The 22,674-nt window shown below is 32.9% G+C and overlaps 1 protein-coding gene across 2 annotated transcripts in view; it reads left to right on the forward strand.

Annotated features, from left to right (window-relative positions):
- Positions 1 to 1,596: 1,596 nt before the first annotated feature.
- The window catches only part of LOC143084031 (AP-2 complex subunit alpha-2-like), a 54,951-nt gene continuing 33,873 nt past the window's right edge, over positions 1,597 to 22,674 (forward strand). For both annotated transcript variants that reach the window (XR_012980992.1, XM_076260444.1), the window contains exons 1-6: positions 1,597 to 1,723; positions 13,747 to 13,824; positions 18,700 to 18,768; positions 19,454 to 19,596; positions 20,080 to 20,273; positions 21,027 to 21,156. Coding sequence is in view for 1 of the 2 variants with exons in the window: in XM_076260444.1 (XP_076116559.1) it covers positions 13,761 to 13,824; positions 18,700 to 18,768; positions 19,454 to 19,596; positions 20,080 to 20,273; positions 21,027 to 21,156 (600 nt within the window). In the remaining variant the exon portion in view is untranslated. The remainder of the gene's footprint in view (positions 1,724 to 13,746; positions 13,825 to 18,699; positions 18,769 to 19,453; positions 19,597 to 20,079; positions 20,274 to 21,026; positions 21,157 to 22,674) is intronic.

Raw genomic sequence — 22,674 nt, forward strand, 5'->3', positions numbered from 1 at the left:
TGCATGTTGAGCTATATTTACGAATGATGTCTTTATACCGATGATAAAATTTAGTAAATGTTTTGACTAGTTTGTGATATCGAAAACCCTGGTGTAATAATTTTTCAGTAATACATAAATTTCTCTCGTTAAAATCTAAAACATTGTTACATACACGAGCGAATCGTACAAGTTGAGATATATAAACACCGTAAGATGGTGACAAGGGAACGTCACCATCTAAAAACGGGTAATTAACGATAGGAAATGAAAAATCATCCCTTTTATCATAAATTTTAGTATTCAGCTTTCCGTTAGTGATATAGATATCAAGATCGAGGAAAGGGCAGTGGTCATTGTTAGTATTAGCTTTATTTAAAGTAAGTTCAGCAGGATAAATTTCATTAATATACATACTGAAGTCGTCATTATTGAGAGCCAAAATATCATCCAAATATCTAAAAGTATTATTAAATTTGTTTATCAGATGTTGTTTTGATGGGTCTTTGCTTATTTTTGTCATAAATTGTAACTCATAACAATACAAAAAGAGGTCCGCAATAAGTGGTGCACAGTTAGTCCCCATTGGAATTCCGATAATCTGACGATATACGAAATCCCCAAAGCGAACAAAAATGTTATCTAGTAAAAATTCAAGGGTATATATAGTATCAAAGCATGTCCAATTAACATAGTTTTTTTGTTTATTGCTACTAAAAAATGACCTAAAAGAGTTTGAACATATATATTCACATTCTGATTTTTTGAATGCCCATTTAATTAGGTGTGTGAATTTTTTCTTAATGAGAATTTATATATATTAATAAAACATTTATAAATAGTTTTTAACAAGGTAAGTTATTTTTAGACTGATTAATCCTTATTTTTTTTAATGCCGTGACACTGTCGCGCTGAAGTTTTACACTCCTACCTAGGAGTCTACTCCCGTATTCGGAAGAAGAAGAAGAATAGGGTGGATAACAGGTCCGAGACCACAATTGTCGTCCTTTCATTTTCGTTGTTCTAGTCTCTAGTGTTGACTGTGGGTTACTTGCCATGAATTTTAATACCCCTTCCAAATTCATTTCTCCTTGTTTAATGCCTCAAATTGCAAGTAGGGGGTGAAATTACACTGTAAAAAAAATTGGGTCCGGAATTTTAAAGGAAAGTAGTGATGTGGTCCAGGTGAAAAATGTTTGAAATTAGCACTACGGAAGCTGTCAAAAGATTTCAAGACGCCCTAAACATAAAATTGTCCATATTTTGAGTTAGAGCCGATGGTTTTCTATAATTTTGATATATTATGTCCCAAAAGTAGTACAACACACTGTAAAAGTTTCTATGAGAAAGGGCAGGTGAGATTTTTTTTTAATTTTCATTTATGTTCTATTTAAAAAGAAATGCACTACGAAATAATTGTGGTCTCGGACCAACAGTCTGGAATATTAATAATGTTATCATTTTTATATTCACGTAAAAGATAACCACTTGTTCCCTGATTTGTGTTATTCATTTAGACGAAAGAAAATTCAAATTTTATTAATCTTTTGTGACGAAAGAATATAGTGTCGACCGATTTAAGGACGAAAGCAGATAAATTTTGTGGGTGTCTTCAGAGCCTCGACTTGACGTTAGACATGCAAATGGCGGACATGTTTCGCCGATGATACCCCTATTGGATGAATTACGAGTATAAAAACCTTTACAACAAATATTAACGATATATTACATCAAATATAAGAAGGTATTATATAATATTACACAAAAATAGCATGCAAACTATACACCAAACCCGGAAAAAATAAATAAACATACATTATTCCCAAATCTTCCGAGTACATAATTTTTAATATCTGTCATAATCTGATAGGAAAACACTACAAGTAAAATGTTCATTCGCTATTACTATATTCTAAGTCAACTACCATGATTTTTATCTACTATCAATATGTCATGTTTGATAAACATGCTGCTGGTTTCTAGCATATTTGTATTTTAAGTAGTGAGGGAAAATAATTAACCTAATCATGCTGTCCCTGATGAAACGCCTACTTTCTACACTTCAAATAGTTTGGTAAACGAAAGTATGGAATATACACCAACCCAACAGCAGAGACAAGCGGCATTTGTCCAAATTATCAAATCTCAGTCTCTACTGGAATCTCTAGACAATGCTACATGTAGATGAACACTCAGAAAAGTATCTGTATCATGTTTTTTCGCCAACTAAATTCTTTTTCTTCTTCTTCTTCCTATATAGTACAGGCCTCCCAGCGGAGTATTATCGTACTGTTTTATGTAAATGTTCGATGTGAGAACAACAAATGTGCGATTAGGTTCTAAATATCTACAGTGAAACGGTGATTCTTTAAAATCACGTTTAAAACAAGGTTGAACATCTATCGAAACTGGACCCCTTGCACACTTCATTTTGAGTGATTCAAGTGTTGTGTAACTTACTAGCAAAATGGCAGTCCATTCCAGATTCTCATGACTTCTGTGAAAAACGATTGTCGATATACTGGAGTCCTCGCAAAAGGAACAAGGAATCGTTCTTTGTGCCCTCGTACTGTTGTTGTTACTGGCTGTAAGGCCAGGTTTTTGGTTTTATGGATCCGCTGTCCAATTTTGCCGATTTCGAGTCAGCGGATTTATTGAAATAAATGATTTTTAAATCACTTATTGAAGTAGCAAATTTGAAATTTTGTCATAAATTGTGATTTTGTAGTTTTACCAAAATTTTAAACACATAGGTTTAGATAATATCTTCTCATTAGTAAAATTGAAAAAAATGAACTTTTTGCTTCATTTAAGTAGAAAGGTTACTGCCTGTGTTGCAATAATCTTGCTGTAAATTCTATTTTAGTGGATAAAATGCTATAATAACGGTGTAACTTAATGATCTGATACTTTTCAAACAGATTTTCCCCAGCAGTGGGAGTATTTTTCCTGTAAAGTTCAAGGTTTCATCTTTCAGATTATGTAATAAAATTCTACTAATCGCGATAAAAATTTCACTGTTCAAGGGAGTGTTGAAATTAGTAGGGGTTAATTAGAATAATGATACTTAAGGAAGTGATTTTTTGGAAGGAAATTGAGGTATGATACTTAAACAAGTGATTTTTATGTCATTATCCTAGATTTAGTACAAAGTCATCACCTGACATGACCTGGTCATCCTAGACAACACAGATGTTGGTTCTGATAATTTTAGCAACATAATTAGTCCCTGGATCATTATAATTAGTATTCTATATTTAAAACTACAATAAAATTAAATCACTTAGTCTAGTGATAAAATTGTACTACTTAAATAAGTGATTATTAAAGAAACACAACCCTTACTTCCAATCTTTATGAACATAATGTTACTTGAATCAGTGATTTAGAAAATCACTCATTTAAGTTAAAGTCCCCTGACTGATTTCCAGAATAAAAATAAAATTGACTTTTCATGCTTTTTTATTCCGGCCAACCCTAACAAAATACATTATCCCTGAAAAATAATTAAAATATTCTTTTTTTATGAAATGAAATGCATTAACCACTAACAAAATTGATAACACTTTCTGTTGTGAAAAAATAAAACTTCCAGTTTACGTTTCTAAAAATAGACAAATCAATTATAACTGACCTTGAAATGTCGTTTGTGCAAATAATATTGCGGAACGAAATTTGTGTTTAAAACCAATTACACAATAAGTTTGTTTCCCTTATTTGTCATCAGTCTGTAAGATGCATTATCTCATAGAAAAAGACTTGTCCAAATGTGGACAAGTCTAGGGTGAAGGCATCAAGTTAAAGGCCGTACAGTGACCTATAGTTGTTTTAATGTCTGTGTCATTTTGGTCATTTTTGTCATTTGTTTACAAATGCACGTACATTTGTAGTTATGCAAAATTAATCGATCAAAAATTTGAACAAATCAGATTATTACATTAATAAAACTCCTTTAAAATTTAAGCAAATGAATGTTAGCATAAGATAAATAAAATAAAAAACAAAACAATTCCATAGAAAAAATGAAATTTCTTTAAATGTTTAAGATTTATTTTTAGCTCACCTGGCCCGAAGGGCCAAGTGAGCTATTCCCATCACTTTGCGTCCGGCGTCCGTCGTCGTCGTCCGTCGTCGTCGTCCGTCGTCGTCGTTAACTTTTACAAAAATCTTCTCCTCTGAAACTACTGGGCCAAATCAAACCAAACTTGGCCACAATCATCATTGGGGTATCTAGTTTTAAAAATGTGTGGCGTGACCCGGTCAACCAACCAAGATGGCCGCCACGGCTAAAAATAGAACATAGGGGTAAAATGCAGTTTTTGGCTTATAACTCAAAAACCAAAGCATTTAGAGCAAATCTGACATGGGGTAAAAATGTTTATCAGGTCAAGAACTATCTGCCCTGAAATTTTCAGATGAATCGGTCAATCGGTTGTTGGGTTACTGCCCCTGAATTGGTAATTTTGAGGAAATTTTGCTGTTTTTGGTTATTATCTTGAATATTATTATAGATAGAGATAAACTGTAAACAACAATAATGTTCAGCAAAGTAAGATCTACAAATAAGTCAACATGACGAAAATGGTCAGTTGACCCATTTAGGAGTTATTGCCCTTTATAGTCAATTTTTAACCATTTTTCGTAAATTAAAGTAATCTTTTACAAAAATCTTCTCCTCTGAAACTACTGGGCCAAATTAATCCAAACTTGGCCACAATCATCTTTGGGGTATCTAGTTTAAAAAATGTGTGGCGTGACCTGGTCAACCAACCAAGATGGCCGCCACGGCTAAAAATAGAACATAGGGGTAAAATGCAGTTTTTGGCTTATAACTCAAAAACCAAAGCATTTTGAGGAAATCTGACATGGGATAAAAATGTTTATTAGGTCAAGATCTATCTGCCCTGAAATTTTCAGATGAATCGGTCAATCGGTTGTTGGGTTGCTGCCCCTGAATTGGTAATTTTGAGGAAATTTTGCTGTTTTTGGTTATTATCTTGAATATTATTATAGATAGAGATAAACTGTAAAAAGCAATAATGTTCAGCACAGTAAGATCTACAAATAAGTCAACATGACCAAAATGGTCAGTTGACCCGTGTAGGAGTTATTGCCCTTTATAGTCAATTTTTAACCATTTTTTGTAAATTAAAGTAATCTTTTACAAAAATCTTCTCCTCTGAAACTACTGGGCCAAATTAATCCAAACTTGGCCACAATCATCTTTGGGGTATCTAGTTTAAAAAATGTGTGGCGTGACCTGGTCAACCAACTAAGATGGCCGCCACAGCTAAAAATAGAACATAGGGGTAAAATGCAGTTTTTGGCTTATAACTATGAAACCAAAGCATTTAGAGCAAATCTGACAAGAAGTTAAATTGTTAATCAAGTCAATATCTATCTGCCCTGAAATTTTCAGTTGAATCAGTCAACCCGTTGTTGGGTTGCTGCCCCTGAATTGGTAATTTTGAGGAAATTTTGCTGTTTTTGGTTATTATCTTGAATATTATTATAGATAGAGATAAACTGTAAACAGCAATAATGTTCAGCAAAGTAAGATCTACAAAAAGGTCAACATGACGAAAATGGTCAGTTGACCCGTTTAGGAGTTATTGCCCTTTATAGTAAATTTTTAACCATTTTTCGTAAATTAAAGTAATCTTTTACAAAAATCTTCTCCTCTGAAACTACTGGGCCAAACTAATCCAAACTTGGCCACAATCATCTTTGGGGTATCTAGTTTAAAAAATGTGTGGCATGACTTGGTCAACCAACTAAGATGGCCGCCACAGCTAAAAATAAAACATAGGGGTAAAATGCAGTTTTTGGCTTATAACTATGAAACCAAAGCATTTAGAGCAAATCTGACAAGAAGTTAATTTGTTAATCAAGTCAATATCTATCTGCCCTGAATTTTTCAGATGAATTGGACAACTGGTTGTTGGGTTGCTGCCCTCCAAATGGTAATTTTTAAAGAAATTTTGCCGTTTTTGGTTATCTTGAATACTATTATAGATAGCGATAAACTGTAAACAGCAATAATGTTCAGCAAAGTAAGATCTACAAATAAGTCAACATGACCTTAATGGTCAATTGACCCCTTAAGGAGTTATTGCCCTTTATAGTCAATTTTTAACAATTTTCATTAATTTGGTAAATATATGTAAATTTTTACCAAATATAGTTCTCTGTTACTAATGGGCAAAGTTCATTATAGATAATATTGTAAGAAGCAAAATCGTTCAGAAAGTAAGAACTTCAAACACCTCACCATCACCAAAATACAATTTTGTCATGAATCCATTTGTGTCCTTTGTTTAATATGCACATAGACCAAGGTGAGCGACACAGGCTCTTTAGAGCCTCTAGTTTTTTATACATAAAAAATGGTAAGTTGAAAGATGAAATTAGGTGCCAGGAGATTGCGAGAATGCAGGATTTTTCTCTTTTTATGCTAGAGCTAATGGGGGCCTTAAGCGGCCCCAGACCCCCTGATGTCAAGCATCAAGCTTCGCCGAAGCATGTTACAGCCAAAAACCATCTGACACTTCCATTTCTCTTTTTTTTTAAATAAAAAAAGAAATTGCCTACCTACCTACCCATTGTCTCTACTTTTGGGTAGCGTTTGGGCGAACTAAAATATTTTTATGTGTGAGCCAATTTTATTTCAGAGTCAATACATTTTTAATATATTTTTGATAACTTTTAAATTGAAAAACTACTAAAATACAGAAAGCTTGTGTGAAACTCTTCCATTGCAATTTATCAAAGATACAGACATGACCGTCCATGATGCAGGGAACTTTCAGAAAAAATAGTTTTGTTATTTTTGCCTTCCATTGTTCATGATGTTTTTAAAATTGCATTGTCTTCCTTGATATGGACTTGGTGTACATGCAGATGTTTTTGTACAAATATAACAGACAAAATAAAATAAGAAGTCACGCATGATTTATGGGACAGGAAGAGTTACTGGACATGATAATTGATGACTGTATTGGTTAAAACGAATTTTCATTAAATTGCGTGAAAAAAATAATTTTTGATATTAAAACCAATTCTATATATGCCATTTTGGCTAGTACCATTTAGAAAACTTGGGCTAGATGAAGAGTAACTGTTATACACATGTTTAAATGAACTGTTTAGACAGAAAAGATCTAATAATACTATAATCCAATTGCTCTGGGCCACAATTAAAAATATTTTGGTTTGCCCAAACCCTACCCAAGGTTGAGACAGTGGGTAGGTAGGTAGACGTTTTCTTTTTTTTTTTTCAAAAAAAGAAATTGAAGCATCAGGCGTTTATTAGTCTTCATGTCTATCTGATTAAAAAAACAGGACAATAAAAGAATTTGATTAGGCAGCTTTTTTCTGGGTACATTGTAGGTAGAGTTTGGGAAAACAAACCTATTCTTTTTTATGGCCCTGATGTGTGATTGGGACTGACTGTGGTCAAGGATTGTCAGAGCACATTACATGCACATAAAAAACTTCGGACAGAGATTATTTTAACATGTTTAATGTAGATAATTCATATTAAGTTTCCTCCATAAAACTTTATTTACATATATACTGTTACAAATCTCCTGAAGTACAACAGAAAGCTTTATTTCTATCAACTCCCCATTTTTATGCCCCACCTACGATAGTAAAGGGGCATTATGTTTTCTGGTTTGTGCCTCCGTTCGTCCGTCTTTTCGTTTGGCCGTGCGTGAGTCCATTTGTTTCAGGTTAAAGTTTTTGGTTAAGGTAGTTTTTGTCGAGCCTGCAACTTTTGTTGCAGAAAGCTCGACATAGGGATAGTGATCCGGCGGCGGCTACGGCGGCCGCTACGGCGGCGGTGTTAGCTAACTTCTTAAAAGCTTTATATTTTAGAAGGTGGAAGACCTGGATGCTTCATACTTTGTATATAGATGCCTCATGTTACGAAGTTTCCGTCAGTCACATGTCCAATGTCCTTGACCTCATTTTCATGGTTCAGTGACCACTTGAAAAAAAAGTTCAGATTTTTTGTAATGTTGAATTCTCTCTTATTATAAGTAATAGGATAACTATATTTGATATGTGCGTACCTTGAAAGGTCCTCATGTCTGTCAGACAGTTTTCACTTGACCTTGACCTCATTTCATGGATCAGTGAACAAGGTTAAGTTTTGGTGGTCAAGTCCATATCTCAGATACTACAAGCAATAGGGCTAATATATTCGGTGTATGAAAGGACTGTAAGGTGTACATGTCCAACTGGCAGGTGTCATCTGACCTTGACCTCATTTTCATGGTTCAGTGGTTATAGTTAAATTTTTGTGTTTTGGTCTGTTTTTCTCATACTATATGCAATAGGTCTACTATATTTGTTGTATGGAATGATTGTAAGGTGTACCTATCTAGCGGGCAGATGTCATGTGACCTTGACCTCATTTTCATGGTTCAGTGGTCAAAGTTAAGTTTTTGAGTTTTGGTCTTTTTATCTAAAACTATATGCCATAGGTCATCTATATTTGGTGTATGGAAATATTTTATGATCTTTATGTCAGTCGCGCAGGTTTTATTTGACCGTGACCTCATTTTCATGGTTCATTGCACAGTGTTAAGTTTTTGTGTTTTGGTCTATTTTTCTATATATGTTGTATAGAACCATTGTTAGCTGTACATGTCTGCCTGGCATGGTTCATCTGACCTTGACCTCATTTTCAAGGTTCATTGGTCTTTGTTTAGTTATCTTGGTTAATGTTAAGTTTATGTGACAGTTGTATTAAAGCTTAGCTTTATACTTAGGACTATCAACATAATATCTATGATTAGTATAGAAGGCGAGACATTTCAGCGTGTGCACTCTTGTTGATGAAGTTGAAGTTCAATCAACTGAAAACTTAGTGCACATGTTCCCCATGATATGATCTTTCTAATTTTAATGCCAAATTATAGTTTTAACCCCCAAATCATGGTCCACTGAACATAGAAAATGATATTGCAACGTTCAGGTTAAAGTTTTTGGTCAAGGTAGTTTTTGATGAAGATAAAATTACAGCAACTTGAAACTTAGTACACTACACATGTTCCCTATGATATGATCTTTCTAATTTTAATTCCAAATTAAAGTTTTGATCCCAATTTCACGGTCCACTGAACATGGAAAATTATAGTGCGAGTGGGGCATCTGTGTACTATGGACACAGTGGGGCATCTGTGTACTACATTGTACTATGGACACATTCTTGTTAGCTCAATATATTCACCAGTAGTACCTATAATCTGGCCAAGGGAGGTAACAATACTTTGACCAAGATATTGCAATTTTGTATTAGGCCTAAATTAAAATATTGTTTGTTTGCCCTTTTCCGACCCTATTTTTTGAAACGGGGTAGGTAGTTAGGCCACCCTTAAAAAATTGTTTGTTTGGCATTGCCGACCCACACTATCAGCAGGTGGGTAGGTAGGTAGGGATTTTTTTTTTTTTACATTTAAAAGCTTTATACAATCATGTAAATTATGAAGTCTCTAGATCAATGTTGTCTTAAGCATTGCAGCATTGTTGTGTGTACATGCTGGTAGTTTCTTTGAAAGGGGTCAACCGTCAATGTCACATTCTACATCATGGATAATTTCATGTAAGACAGTCAGTTTTATTGGCAGAGTTAACCAAAGTACCCAGAAAAAAACACAGAACTGAGGCAGGAAACTGACAAATTAACCATATCAATTTATGTATGACGTGAAAATTGATCTTTTATAGTGGGACTGCCCACTGAACAGAGGCCTGATATCACATCTTGAAGTTGTGGTCAGAGTTTAGTAAACTTACCATAAGTTAAATGGTTCAACCACTACGGCTCCTTGTACAAATGGACAAAGATTTAAAACTTTGATTGCTTGCTTTGGTTTTATAAACATCACCATATAATAGGTAATTTCATGGCAGTCAGTTTTATTGGCGTACTAAACCGTAGTACTTGAGGAAAACGCCAAACTGCAGGAGGAAACTGACTAACCGTATCACATATCACATGAAAATCAAACCTTAATTTTACAACTGCCCAACTAAGGCTCAAACCAATACCTAAAGGCTAGTAATCATACATGTAAAGTGTGACGAACTACCATACAAACACACCTACTGCCCCTGATAAGTTTTGAGGATAAAGGATCTGTACCAAATTAGGATAGCAAAATATTAAAAATTTGGAAGGTTGGCACAAATAGACATACCGGTACTAATATTATCCAAGTGCAAGGTTTTTCAGGGCTAGGTTTAAAACGTATGATAAATTCAAAATGGAAATATGACGACAATTTTTGCAGATAAATAAATTATGGGTTGTAATGCTTGTTTGATTAACAGAAATCTGGACATGCATTACATGAATACAGATAAATTAATGAGCCCTTAGAATTGTGGAAAAGGAGGGGATTTTATCCATCACTAGTACGCTAGATTATGTAACATTTATAAATATGTTTCTGTCAGTATCTTTTCTGTTTTAAGAATTATCTTATTCATGTTAAGAAGAAAGGCAAGAAAAGGGGGAAGTACTTCAATTGACACAAGATGCTAGTCTTTAAAATATGTATGTTTTGTTTCAGGCTAGCATCTACTGGTACAAAACTACTATAAACCTGTAAATCTGGGACCATTTTGGTCTTTTAGCTTACAGCCATAATTATCTTGAATGCATCATTGTGGTTCTGACTGTAGTAGATACTTTGTTGATAAATTTCAAATATTTAATAAGTTCAACAAATGCATATTTGTTCTGTGATGTCCCGGTGAAAAACTATCTCATCAAGCGACAAAGTCAAGCAGAAATCATCTGTTTCTGCTTTACAAAAGATAAAATTTGAGTCCTCTACAAGGTCTCTCAGAACGTTTCTTTCAAAGAATAGCTGAAAATTAGATTTTTTGATAAAATCCATGTCCCTTAACCAATTCATTGTAGCATAGGGAGATGCTTTCCCCTGCCGGCATCTATGACATTACTTTTGGCAGACTTTTTCTATTCCAAGTCATTTAAATGTTTGCTCCCAATACAGTGTAAGGCAAGCGCTTTTAAGATCGTGATTTGAAATAAGTAAAGCCAGGAACAAACTCGGCGGATACGATCAAATTCCGGCACAATTTCGATTTTTTTTAAATAAAAAAAAATAAATTCCTGAAACGCAAATAAAATTATTTGGGCGGCAAGTTTTTCAGTGGGTCGGGCGGCAATGCCAAACAAATAAAATTTTATTTTAGGCCTAAAATAACTTGGCTCGGTACATTTTTGTCATGGGTAGGCAGGTAGGTATAATATCTTATTTTATAGATACAATATCTGCATGATATTATTTTTGTCTGTATTTGCCTTTGTTTTAAGAATGATCGATTTTACTGATCTTTACTTTTATTAAAGTTTCTGAATAGTCCCAGGAAGTTATGAAAAAAAAAATAATCATGTAGAATGTAAAGTTTAATTCATATGCACTACCAAGGATTTGTATAGTATACAAATCCTTGGCACTACTATTTGTTTTCAAATATCAAAATATAGGGCTCTAGCATATTTACAACAATTATATGCATGGAACATTTAAGAGTTTTAACTTGCACTGATATTCTGTACTACGTACATGTACCTTGTACGCTTAACTTGACCGAAAGATTTATTAATATCATATATATCTCCCTAGCATGGATTGTGAAACAGCTGTACAATGTGCAATCTATAAGGGGGGGGGGGGTAGGATCTTTATCGGGACTCCGGGATCAAGTGTTTTTAAGCTCAGGATTTCCAAGAATTGTTTTTTCGAATTTGGGGATGCAGAATTTAAATTTATTTAAATTCGGGAGCTCAGGATTTCGTGTTTTAAAGCCAGGGATTTCAGGATCAGGACCCTCCTACCCCATCTACATGATCTATAGCATGTGTTATTCTGACATTCTACCAATTTTATAAAAAATTGAACTGAAATTATCAGAAATGATATCTTTGAAATAAAAAAAATATTTGACTAGAATATAAAGCCACTGCCCGGCATTGCATTTGATTTTCCCACCATCATCATCATGCAACCAGTTAAAAGAGCTAAAACTAAGCATTTATCTTACTTTACTTACAACCCTAGAGACTGAGTGTTTAAATTTCCTTGTGTCCTGGTGTTATCACTAAAAACATAAAAGACTTGAAACTCAAATGTCACGTATTTTACATCGCATTTATAAATGGTCTGCAAGGAAAACTTGGCGATTTTACTGCCAATTATTCCCCAATTTACAGGACAAGGTTCATGTCAGATATAAATAAAATGTCAAAGCTGGTAGAAGGCAGCGTTAACATAATCATCCTGATATACGGATCACTAAAGGTCATCCTTACATAGGATACAACATCCGTTAACAAAATATTTTGTACACACGTTGATAATTTTGTATTGGACAAACTTTTTTGAATGAACCCTGCCCTTCAAGTATAAAGGGCACCGTTTGTCATACTTTCAACATTGACTTCAATCAAATGCTTTGAATCTCTAAATGCAAGTGTTCATGCCAAACGCTCACGTGATACCAAATGGACTTAACCTTATACGGGGAAGATAAAAACCCATGGATTCCGGTAAAAAAGTTTTGAGCGGGAAATACAAATATAAGATTTTCAGTAGGAACGGGAAAAAAAATTAAAATAAAATATTGCTGGTAAATACAAATAAAAGATTCTCAGTCGGAACGAATTTATAGGGTCGGTCGGTAAAGGGCAAACAAACAATATTTTAATTTAAGCCTTATTTCCTCATAGTAATAATAATCTGGCCAAGGGAGGTAACAATACTTTCACCAAGATATTGAAAACTTGTATTATTTCCTCCTAGTAAATATAATCTGGCCAAGGGAGGTAACAATACTTTCACCAAGATATTAAAAACTTGTATTATTTCCTCCTAGTAAATATAATCAGGCCAAGAGAGGTAACAATACTTTCACCAAGATATTGAAAACTTATATTATTTCCTCCTAGTAAATATAATCAGGCCAAGGGAGGTAACAATACTTTCACCAAGATATTGCAAACTTGTATTATTTCCTCCTAGTAAATATAATCTGGCCAAGGGAGGTAACAATACTTTCACCAAGATATTGAAAACTTTGTATTATTTCCTAATAGTAAATATAATCAGGCCAAGACAGGTAACAATACTTTCACCAAGATATTGCAAACTTGTATTATTTCCTCCTAGTAAATATAATCAGGCCAAGGGAGGTAACAATACTTTGACCAAGATATTGAAAACTTGTATTATTTCCTCCTAGTAAATATAATCAGGCCAAGGGAGGTAACAATACTTTGACCAAGATATTGAAAACTTGTATTATTTCCTCATAGTAAATATAATCTGGTCAAGGGAGGTAACAATACTTTGACCAAGATATTGAAAACTTGTATTATTTCCTCATAGTAAATATAATCTGGTCAAGGGAGGTAACAATACTTTGACCAAGATATTGAAAACTTGTATTATTTCCTCATAGTAAATATAATCAGGCCAAGGGAGGTAACAATACTTTGACCAAGATATTGCAAACTTGTATTATTTCCTCATAGTAAATATAATCTGGTCAAGGGAGGTAACAATACTTTGACCAAGATATTGAAAACTTTAATTTGTATTATTTCCTCATAGTAAATATAATCTGGCCAAGGGAGATAACTCTGTCATAGGCAAAAGATAGACTGCTACATGTACAAATCTATAGTTACAATGTATATATCAAATATAAAATGTTTATTTTATGTAGGTTAAGAGGTCATCATGCCGGCTGTGAAAGGAGATGGCATGCGAGGATTGGCTGTTTTTATATCAGACATTAGGAATTGTAAGTATCAGTAATTTACTCTATTACAGTCTGTGAAATCCCTTCTTCATTGTATTTCAGAGATGTTTCGGCAAAACAACCATAATGCAGAGCTATGAATTATGAATTGAATTGTAAATTTATTTATATTCTATATATAGCTATATTCATTCATTACTTTTCTTTTTTTTTTGCCCCACCTACAGGCTACAATGATCAATTTATAAAAAGTTTTAAGTATGTTAAGGAACAGAAAAAACATTTTATTAAACTATAAATTCAGAAATTATTGCATAAATTTATTATTGCTTTTTTTTCCCTTTTAGACTAAAATATGAATCTAATTTTTGAAATATGGAGAAAAATCCTGTTTAATTCTTATAAAAAAAAATCAAAATGTGAGTTTAAATTATTGTGATTGTAAACTCATCGCATTTTCGCAATAATTTCTGAATTAACTGTAGTTATTGCCCTTGGGTAGATTAAATATGTACAAATGAAATAGAGAATGGAAATGGGGAATGTGTCAAAGAGACAACAATCCGACCATAGAACAGGCAACAGGAAAAGGTCATAGGAGACATAGGAATTCAGATGTACGGTGAATAAATGCAATTGCCGGTGAATTGTAACATTTTAAGCAGAAGAATTTAGATAGATATATGATACAATGAATTTAGTACTATGAATTTAGAATGCATGTACAAGATCTAGATGTGCATGTATGTATAACAATTAACCCTTTTTCACCTGAACAAATTGCCTTTAAACCTTTTGTACTCCATTGTAACACCTTTTGACGCCTGAATGTATGTGTGTTACCTCATTGGAAAAGTTTAGCCTTTGAAAAATCTGTATTTATAAATTCCTCAATTTTATCAAATATGAAATGTATATATATATATATATATATATATATATGATTAGGAACATCTGACATGAATTTACTTGATAAATTATTTTTTTGCCATGCATATTATAACCATTAAACGTAGGGATTTTTTTGATAATCAGTGTCACCATTTTTATAAAAAAAGTTTTTATTATGGTCCCGCAAGAAATTCTGTAATTCCGTCTTTCCGCAACAAACCATTATACAGAGTTTTTTTCTAAACACCTTCCGATATTGGACTGATTTTTGGTTTGTGAGTTAACCATGATGAGTTACAGATCAAGTTTATGTTCATTCTGCTCCGCTATTTTTTGCCAAAAATTACGGGCTTTGGACTTTATTAAATTGTTGAAAATCACAGTTATACCAACTTTTTTTCTAAACGCTTTCTGATATTGGGATGATTTTTGGCATGTGAGTTAACCAAGATGTGTTACAGGTCAAGTTAAAGTTTCGTTCCACTCCGCTAATTTTTGCCGAAATTACGGGCTTTGGACTATGTTAAATTTTTGAAAATCAGTTATTCAGACTTTTTTTCTACACGCCTCCAGATTTTGAACTGAATTTTGATATGTGAGACCACCATCATGTTTGTGTCCACATGTGTTATTGAAATTGCAGATTTTTCAACTTTTTGAGTCGGGGCAATTCGTGTCGCTTTGACACATCTAGTTTTTTTTTATTGATTTTAGCTAATTTTAACATTTTATTGCGGGTTAAGGGAATCAATACCCAGACCTTGAGTGTCTGTCTCTTATTATGAACATTAAACACTTTGATCAATGGTATAATGTGTATGTACACATGGTATTGATTTCTGGTAATCAAGTTACAATCAAATACAAGACAAAGTAAACGAGGAAACTCTTCCTGTATTATAAATACATGTTGTATGGTGAATTTATTTATTTTCATAAATTGAGAAAAAATGTAAATTTCATTGGAAGATTCAAACATTAATAGCCCCAAGCACATAATTTAATTTATAGAATAAGGAGATGTGGTATAATTGCCAATGAAACAACTATCCACAAGAGACCAAATGACACAGACATTAACAACTATAAGTCACCATGTGACCTTCAACAATGAGCAATCCCATATGTACAGCAGTCAGCTATAAAAGGCCCTGAAATGACAAATGTAAAACAAATCTAATTTGTAAACTTGTGGTATGGGGAAATAACGATTTAACTTTGAGCTTGGGGTATGGTTTTTTCCTATAAAAAAAAAATCTGATCCACAATTTGAAGAAAAAAAATTGCGATAAGGCAGATGACAAAAAATTATGAATATTCTGAATCCAGATTTTCCCCATACTTAGCTTGAAAAGAAAATATAAAATAATATAGTAAACTTGTAAGATACTTGTACAAGTGTATTTTATTAACCTGTATATATGCATAAGTAATGTTAATGACTTGGTTGTGTAATCAATCATGTGGCAACTTTTGTGGTCTCACTTTTGGCAGCCTTTGTGATTACCCATGTGGCAACTTTTGTCATCATACATGTTGCAATTTTAGTTTTCACACTTGTAAGTCACAACCTTTTATGATTACACATGTGACAGAGAGGCTAAAGATACCAAAGGTATGTTCAAACTAAAGGAAATGATGATCGGAAATACAAGTCCTGGAGTATGATATATACTCTGTATGCAGGCTCTGATGAAATACAAGTCCTGGAGTATGATATATACTCTGTATGCAGGCTCTGATGAAATACAAGTCCTGGAGTATGATATATACTCTGTATGCAGGCTCTGATGAAATACAAGTCCTGGAATATGATATATACTCTGTATGCAGGCTGTGATGAAATACAAGTCCTGGAATATGATATATACTCTGTATGCAGGCTGTGATGAAAAGCCTAAATGATCATGCATATTGACAGCCTTTGTGATAAAATAAATTCACACATGTGGTACATGTGGTAGTCTTTATGATTACACATGTGACATGTGTCATTTGAACAGTATTTGCAGTACATGTTCAACTTCATTGCATTCTAACATTCAATAGTCCATTTGCCAATTACTGATTTGATTCTGTTATTACACACTTTTTAAACAAATTACTTCCCTTTGTCAATCGTAGACTGGTTCCATACCGGACAAAATTAGGATGAATTGAAAGTGACGGTTTAACTAATTTTTCATAAAAAATAATTTCTGATGTCAAAAGTATTTAGATTTCAAATTAATGTAATTAAAAGATTTGAAAGCCTTAAATGTTACTCACATTACGCACAGGTAAATTTGCTCGTTCTGCTAGCTCTTCATTATAAATGAAAATTAATGTCCCTCATAAGGGAGACAACTGAAAGAGGGATCTCTAATTACAGGGTCAATTACGGGAATTGGCAAATAGCCTATTGTATAGCTCAATAAAATGCAACATTCAAACTGTACGTAATTCCCCTCAAGGTCTGATTTTTGCATGATCTAAAGTAGAATTCACAACTTTCTGAAAGAAAATGTGTTGTATGTTATAGTTTACCATTAACGTTGTTAATTATAGATTTCACTGATCACTAACAAAACAGCATCCCAGAACTATCATTGTAAATTGATTGTATTGATGTTTTCAGTTCTTGGTTGTTTGTTTTAATGGTCTGATCTTGATTGGTTACTGGCTATATTTAGAAGAATTGTTTTTGTTACAATGATAACAGTAATTACCAAAAGATCATTGAGAAAAATCCATCATTCAGTCGTTACTTATACAAGTGCTGTGAATAAATAAGGTTTTATTGAATAAAAACAAGTAATTTATTTTAAGCATTAATTTTATTTAAAGGTAAAATAAGATATCAGTCATTTCATGTCCAAACTACACCTCATCTTGGATTGTTTTGAAACATGTTCAATGTACATTTAGGCTCATGACAGGGCCAAATAAGTCACATGGTTTATCCCGATCATTAAAAGCGTAATCTAGTCACCTAGATCATTTGTAGATGTTCAAAACAATCACTCTCACCGTATCAAATGATCATCAAAAGCGTAATCTAGTCACCTAGATCATTTGTAGATGTTCAAAACAATCACTCTCACCGTATCAAATGATCATCAAAAGCGTAATCTAGTCACCTAGATCATTTGTAGATGTTCAAAACAATCACTCTCACCGTATCAAATGATCATCAAAAGCGTAATCTAGTCACCTAGATCATTTGTAGATGTTCAAAACAATCACTCTCCCCGTATCAAATGATCATCAAAAGCGTAATCTAGTCACCTAGATCATTTGTAGATGTTCAAAACAATCACTCTCACTGTATCAAATGATCATCAAAAGCGTAATCTAGTCACCTAGATCATTTGTAGATGTTCAAAACAATCACTCTCACCGTATCAAATGATCATCAAAAGCGTAATCTAGTCACCTAGATCATTTGTAGATGTTCAAAACAATCACTCTCACTGTATCAAATGATCATTCAATATTACATTTTCACCAAGTAGTTTAAATCACCAACTTATGATTACAAGTATCGAAATTTATCCATGATTAGGCTAATTAAAATTAATTGATAGATTTTCATTCCCGCCTGCCCCTCTTAAATCGTTCCGCCCTGATTTTTTTTTAATTTAAAAAATTTACAATTACGTTTTTTGTTCATTTCCGTTACCGGTAACTGTTAAGATTTCATTTCATTTAAAACTTCCTGTTTTAAATTTTGGTTTTGTACCTCTAGTAAATCTAACCAAAATGATTAAGTTGACATATTCTGCTGCTCGATTAATTACGAGAATGATGTGATCATGCAATCACTTCTCCCTGTCAGAAATGACCAGGATTAATTACGAGAATGACGTGATCATGCAATGACTTCTCCCTATCAGAAATGATCAGTTGTGAAAAAGAGAAGTAAATTCTCCCTTTGATTCTGTAGTGAGTGCTCTGGACATTGAACATGCCTACAATTTTGATTAGTTTTGTTAGGTAGTAGAGGCTATTTTTAGTTCACTGATTATTTTGAAATCCTATTTTTAGGTAAGAGTAAAGAAGCAGAAATAAAAAGAATCAACAAAGAATTGGCAAATATTAGGTCAAAGTTCAAAGGTAAGAAAACAGAAGAGAATGAGGTTTGATAATAAAGTGTTAATATCTAAACAGAAGAGAATGAGGTTTGATAATAAAGTGTATATATCTAAACAGGAGGGAATGAGGTTTGATAATAAAGTGTATATATCTTAACAGGAGGGAATAATTTTAAATGATAAAGTGTATATATATCTTAACAGGAGGGAATAATTTTAAATGATAAAGTGTTTATATTTTAGCAGGAGAGAATGAGGCGGGATGATAAAGTGTTTATATTTTAACAGGAGAGAATGAGGATGGATGCTAAAGTGTTTATATTTTAATAGGCGAGAACTATTGTTTTATCAAGTGTTCATATTTATAAGCAGGAGAGAATGATGTTTAATGATAACGTGTTTATATTGTAACAGTAAAGTGTGATGTTTAATGATAAAGTGTTTATATTTTAACAGTAAAGAGTGATGTTTAATGATAAAGTGTTTATATTTTAACAGTAAAGAGTGATGTTTAATGATAAAGTGTTTATATTTTAACAGTAAAGAGTGATGTTTAATGATAACGTGTTTATATTTTAACAGTAAAGAGTGATGTTTAATGATAGAGTGTTTATATTTTAACAGTAAAGAGTGATGTTTAATGATAAGTGTTTATATTTTAACAGTAAAGAGTGATGTTTAATGATAAAGTGTTTATATTTTAACAGGAGATAAAACATTAGATGGTTACCAGAAGAAAAAGTATGTGTGTAAACTGTTGTTTATATTCTTACTTGGACATGATATTGACTTTGGTCAGATGGAAGCAGTGAACCTCCTTAGTTCTAATAAATATACAGAAAAACAAATCGTAAGTTAAATAAATGGTGATTGAAGTTTTTTCACAAATACTCTGATTTATCAACGTTTATTGTCACATGTAAACATCATGAACATGGTCAACACCTAAAGTTCCCCTATAAAAAACAGTTTGCAGGACATTTGCACTACAAATAAAGACTATTGATATTGCTTAAAAGTTCAAAAGTTTGGATACTTTTTATTTCCAACTTAAGTGGATACAGGAAAAAAGTATATTTGCTGATATTTGGTTTCATGGTTTTGTCTAAGTGTGTATAAAAAGCCTATAGACATGATAAAAAATTTGTATTATTCATTGAACTTTTAAAGTTGTAGTTCATGTATAACATGTATAATGAAAATCTGTATCTTAATATGAATAATTTAACGAACCACAGTAATTACTTGCTAATTATTAGAGGTCTAATCTCAATTGAATATCTTCCTGAAAATAACACAGTGTAATGATTTTCTTATTGTATCTTTTATTTAGGGATATTTATTTATATCAGTGATGATTAGTGCTCATAATGACTTGATGAAATTAGTCATCCAGGCCATAAAGAATGATTTATCTAGTCGTAATCCTATCCATGTTACCTTGGCCCTACAATGTGTGGCTAACATTGGTAGTAGAGAAATGGCTGAAGCTCTAGGTACAGAAATACCAAAACTATTAGTCTCAGGGTAGGTAAATCTATTGTATGTTACAAACAGTTAAATTTAGAATGGAAATTTGGAGTATGTAACACAGACTATAATCTGACCTAGTTATTAAACAGGGTTATCTAGAAGATGTGGTATGTGTGCTAATGAGACAACTCTCCATCCAAGTCATAATGTGTAAACAGTAAACATGACTTGTTTACATGTATAAAAATACTGAGATGTGATCATATGATTTTCAATGAAAAAACTATCCATAGACCAACAACATGAACAAGACAAAGATCTAAATAATCACAAAAAATAAAAACAAAAGGGGAAAACAATTCATATAGAAAACTAACAGCATTATATACAACAAATAACAACAAAAATGTACCAGAAAGCAACCATTGAAAATAACACTTGATACACTATGAAAGCAACCACTGAAAATAACACCTGATACACTGTAAAAGCAACCACTGAAAATAACACTTGATACACTGTGGGTTTGGTCATTTACAACTGCATGAGCTGTCCATGTCAGTTTTGTTGTTATTTGCCAAACTGTAAATGATGGACTGAAGGGGCTTTATCTACTTCTGCTTAAAGTTAATTGAGTCTGATTGATTATTTGGATGATAGTATAATATAATACCATAAATATTGATAGTGGTTATTTAATTTCAATGAATAAGTAGCTTTAAACAATTAAATTGTATTTTGATCATCATTAAAAGGGAACAACTATTTGAGAAAGATTCAAATCAACCATGTATTTTATACCTTCAGAGATACGATAGATGCTGTCAAACAGAGTGCTGCATTGACGTTGTTACGTTTGTTACGTACGTCACCTGATCTTATTAATATAACAGAATGGTCATCTCGAGTCATACATCTTCTTAATGATCAACACATGGTTAGTCTCACAGCTATAATCTTCCCTCTTTAGGCGCACCTCAATATGTTATTTAAGTCTAACAACTATAATCTTCCCTCTTGAGGAGCACCTCCATATGTTACTTAAGTCTAACAGCTATAATCTTACGTCTTTAGGAGCACCTCAATATGTTACTTAAGTATTACAGCTATAATCTCCTCTCTTTATGAGCACCTCCATATGTATGTCAACTGATCTTATCAATATATCAGAATGGTCATCTCAAGTCATAGATCTTCTTAATGAGCACCTCCATGTGTTTTAAGATGTAGCACATATAGACATCAATAAAATAGAAATGGGAAATGTGTCAAAGCGACAACAACCTGACCATAAAGCAGACAACAATCAATGTTTACTTTATTATTAACATTTTTTTAGAAGAGAGTCAAAGGGTTTTTATTATTTTAGAACAGACAGATTTTTGAAAGTCCCTGCTGAATTTGTTCACCACTTTTCTAGATGTTGTTCAATTAAGACTTTGACATATTTACGTGTAAGAGACTAATGTCTTATAGACTTCTTTATCATGACTTTCGAATTGGTTTTTGCTACCAAGTTGACATATAGACCATAGCTTCTTTTCTATGCCCCTGCCGTAGCAGAGGGGGCATTAAGTGTTATCCTTGTCCGTCTGTACGTACGTACAAACGTCCCAAAATCGGTTTCCATTCCCTCAACTTTAGTTTGCCTCAAGTAAATATTATACACAATGCTTATCACCACAAAACACAGATCAAGTACAAATTTAGGTAGAATCATTTTACAATTCTTAACCCTTTCAACACTATACACGGCATATGCCGCGATGACATACGCCGTCCGCCACTGCTATTCGCGGCATATGCCGCGATGACAACGGATTTTTCATAAGGACTCTTAAACCATTCGGTTTTCATTCGGGTCTTCTCTAATTTTTCCTTGTATGAATCGAGGATATGCAAGGTCTCATTTGCGCTTGAAATCCTGGCAATTTTTATTGTAAAATCATGCAGTAGAAGGAAAATTGAAGGAAAATAAAAACAAATATTTTGACAAATGCAAATGGCGGAAATCGGAAACGAAGCTGTAAATATGGAAATATTTCAGCATTTCTATGGCAAAACTGATGACGAGGATTAGTTAAAAGGTTTCTTGTTATCTAAATGTGTTTATTACATTCAATTCGTGTGGGAAATATGATTTGATCGATCATTACGAGACGTAGAAAAAGGGGGGAAAACGGAATTTTGAGGACGGAGCCACTGATTTGTGCCATGATTACATAATACGTTGTGTATGGTGCAATACGCTACGGAATCGAGCAATTGGTGTTTTCTTTATTATATGGCAGATAAAAAAACAAATTAGATGAAGACGAAAAGTAGTTTTTATTCAAAATTCAACACAAATGTAACAAATTACACCTTTTACCTGTTAATTACCTGAAAATGCAGGTAACCTGATAAAAATTTTACTGAAATAACTGCCTAACATTACAGTTCATACTCTCCTGAG

Source organism: Mytilus galloprovincialis, chromosome 7 (genome assembly GCF_965363235.1).
Source record: "Mytilus galloprovincialis chromosome 7, xbMytGall1.hap1.1, whole genome shotgun sequence".
In the NCBI taxonomy this organism is placed as follows: Eukaryota; Metazoa; Mollusca; class Bivalvia; order Mytilida; family Mytilidae; genus Mytilus; species Mytilus galloprovincialis.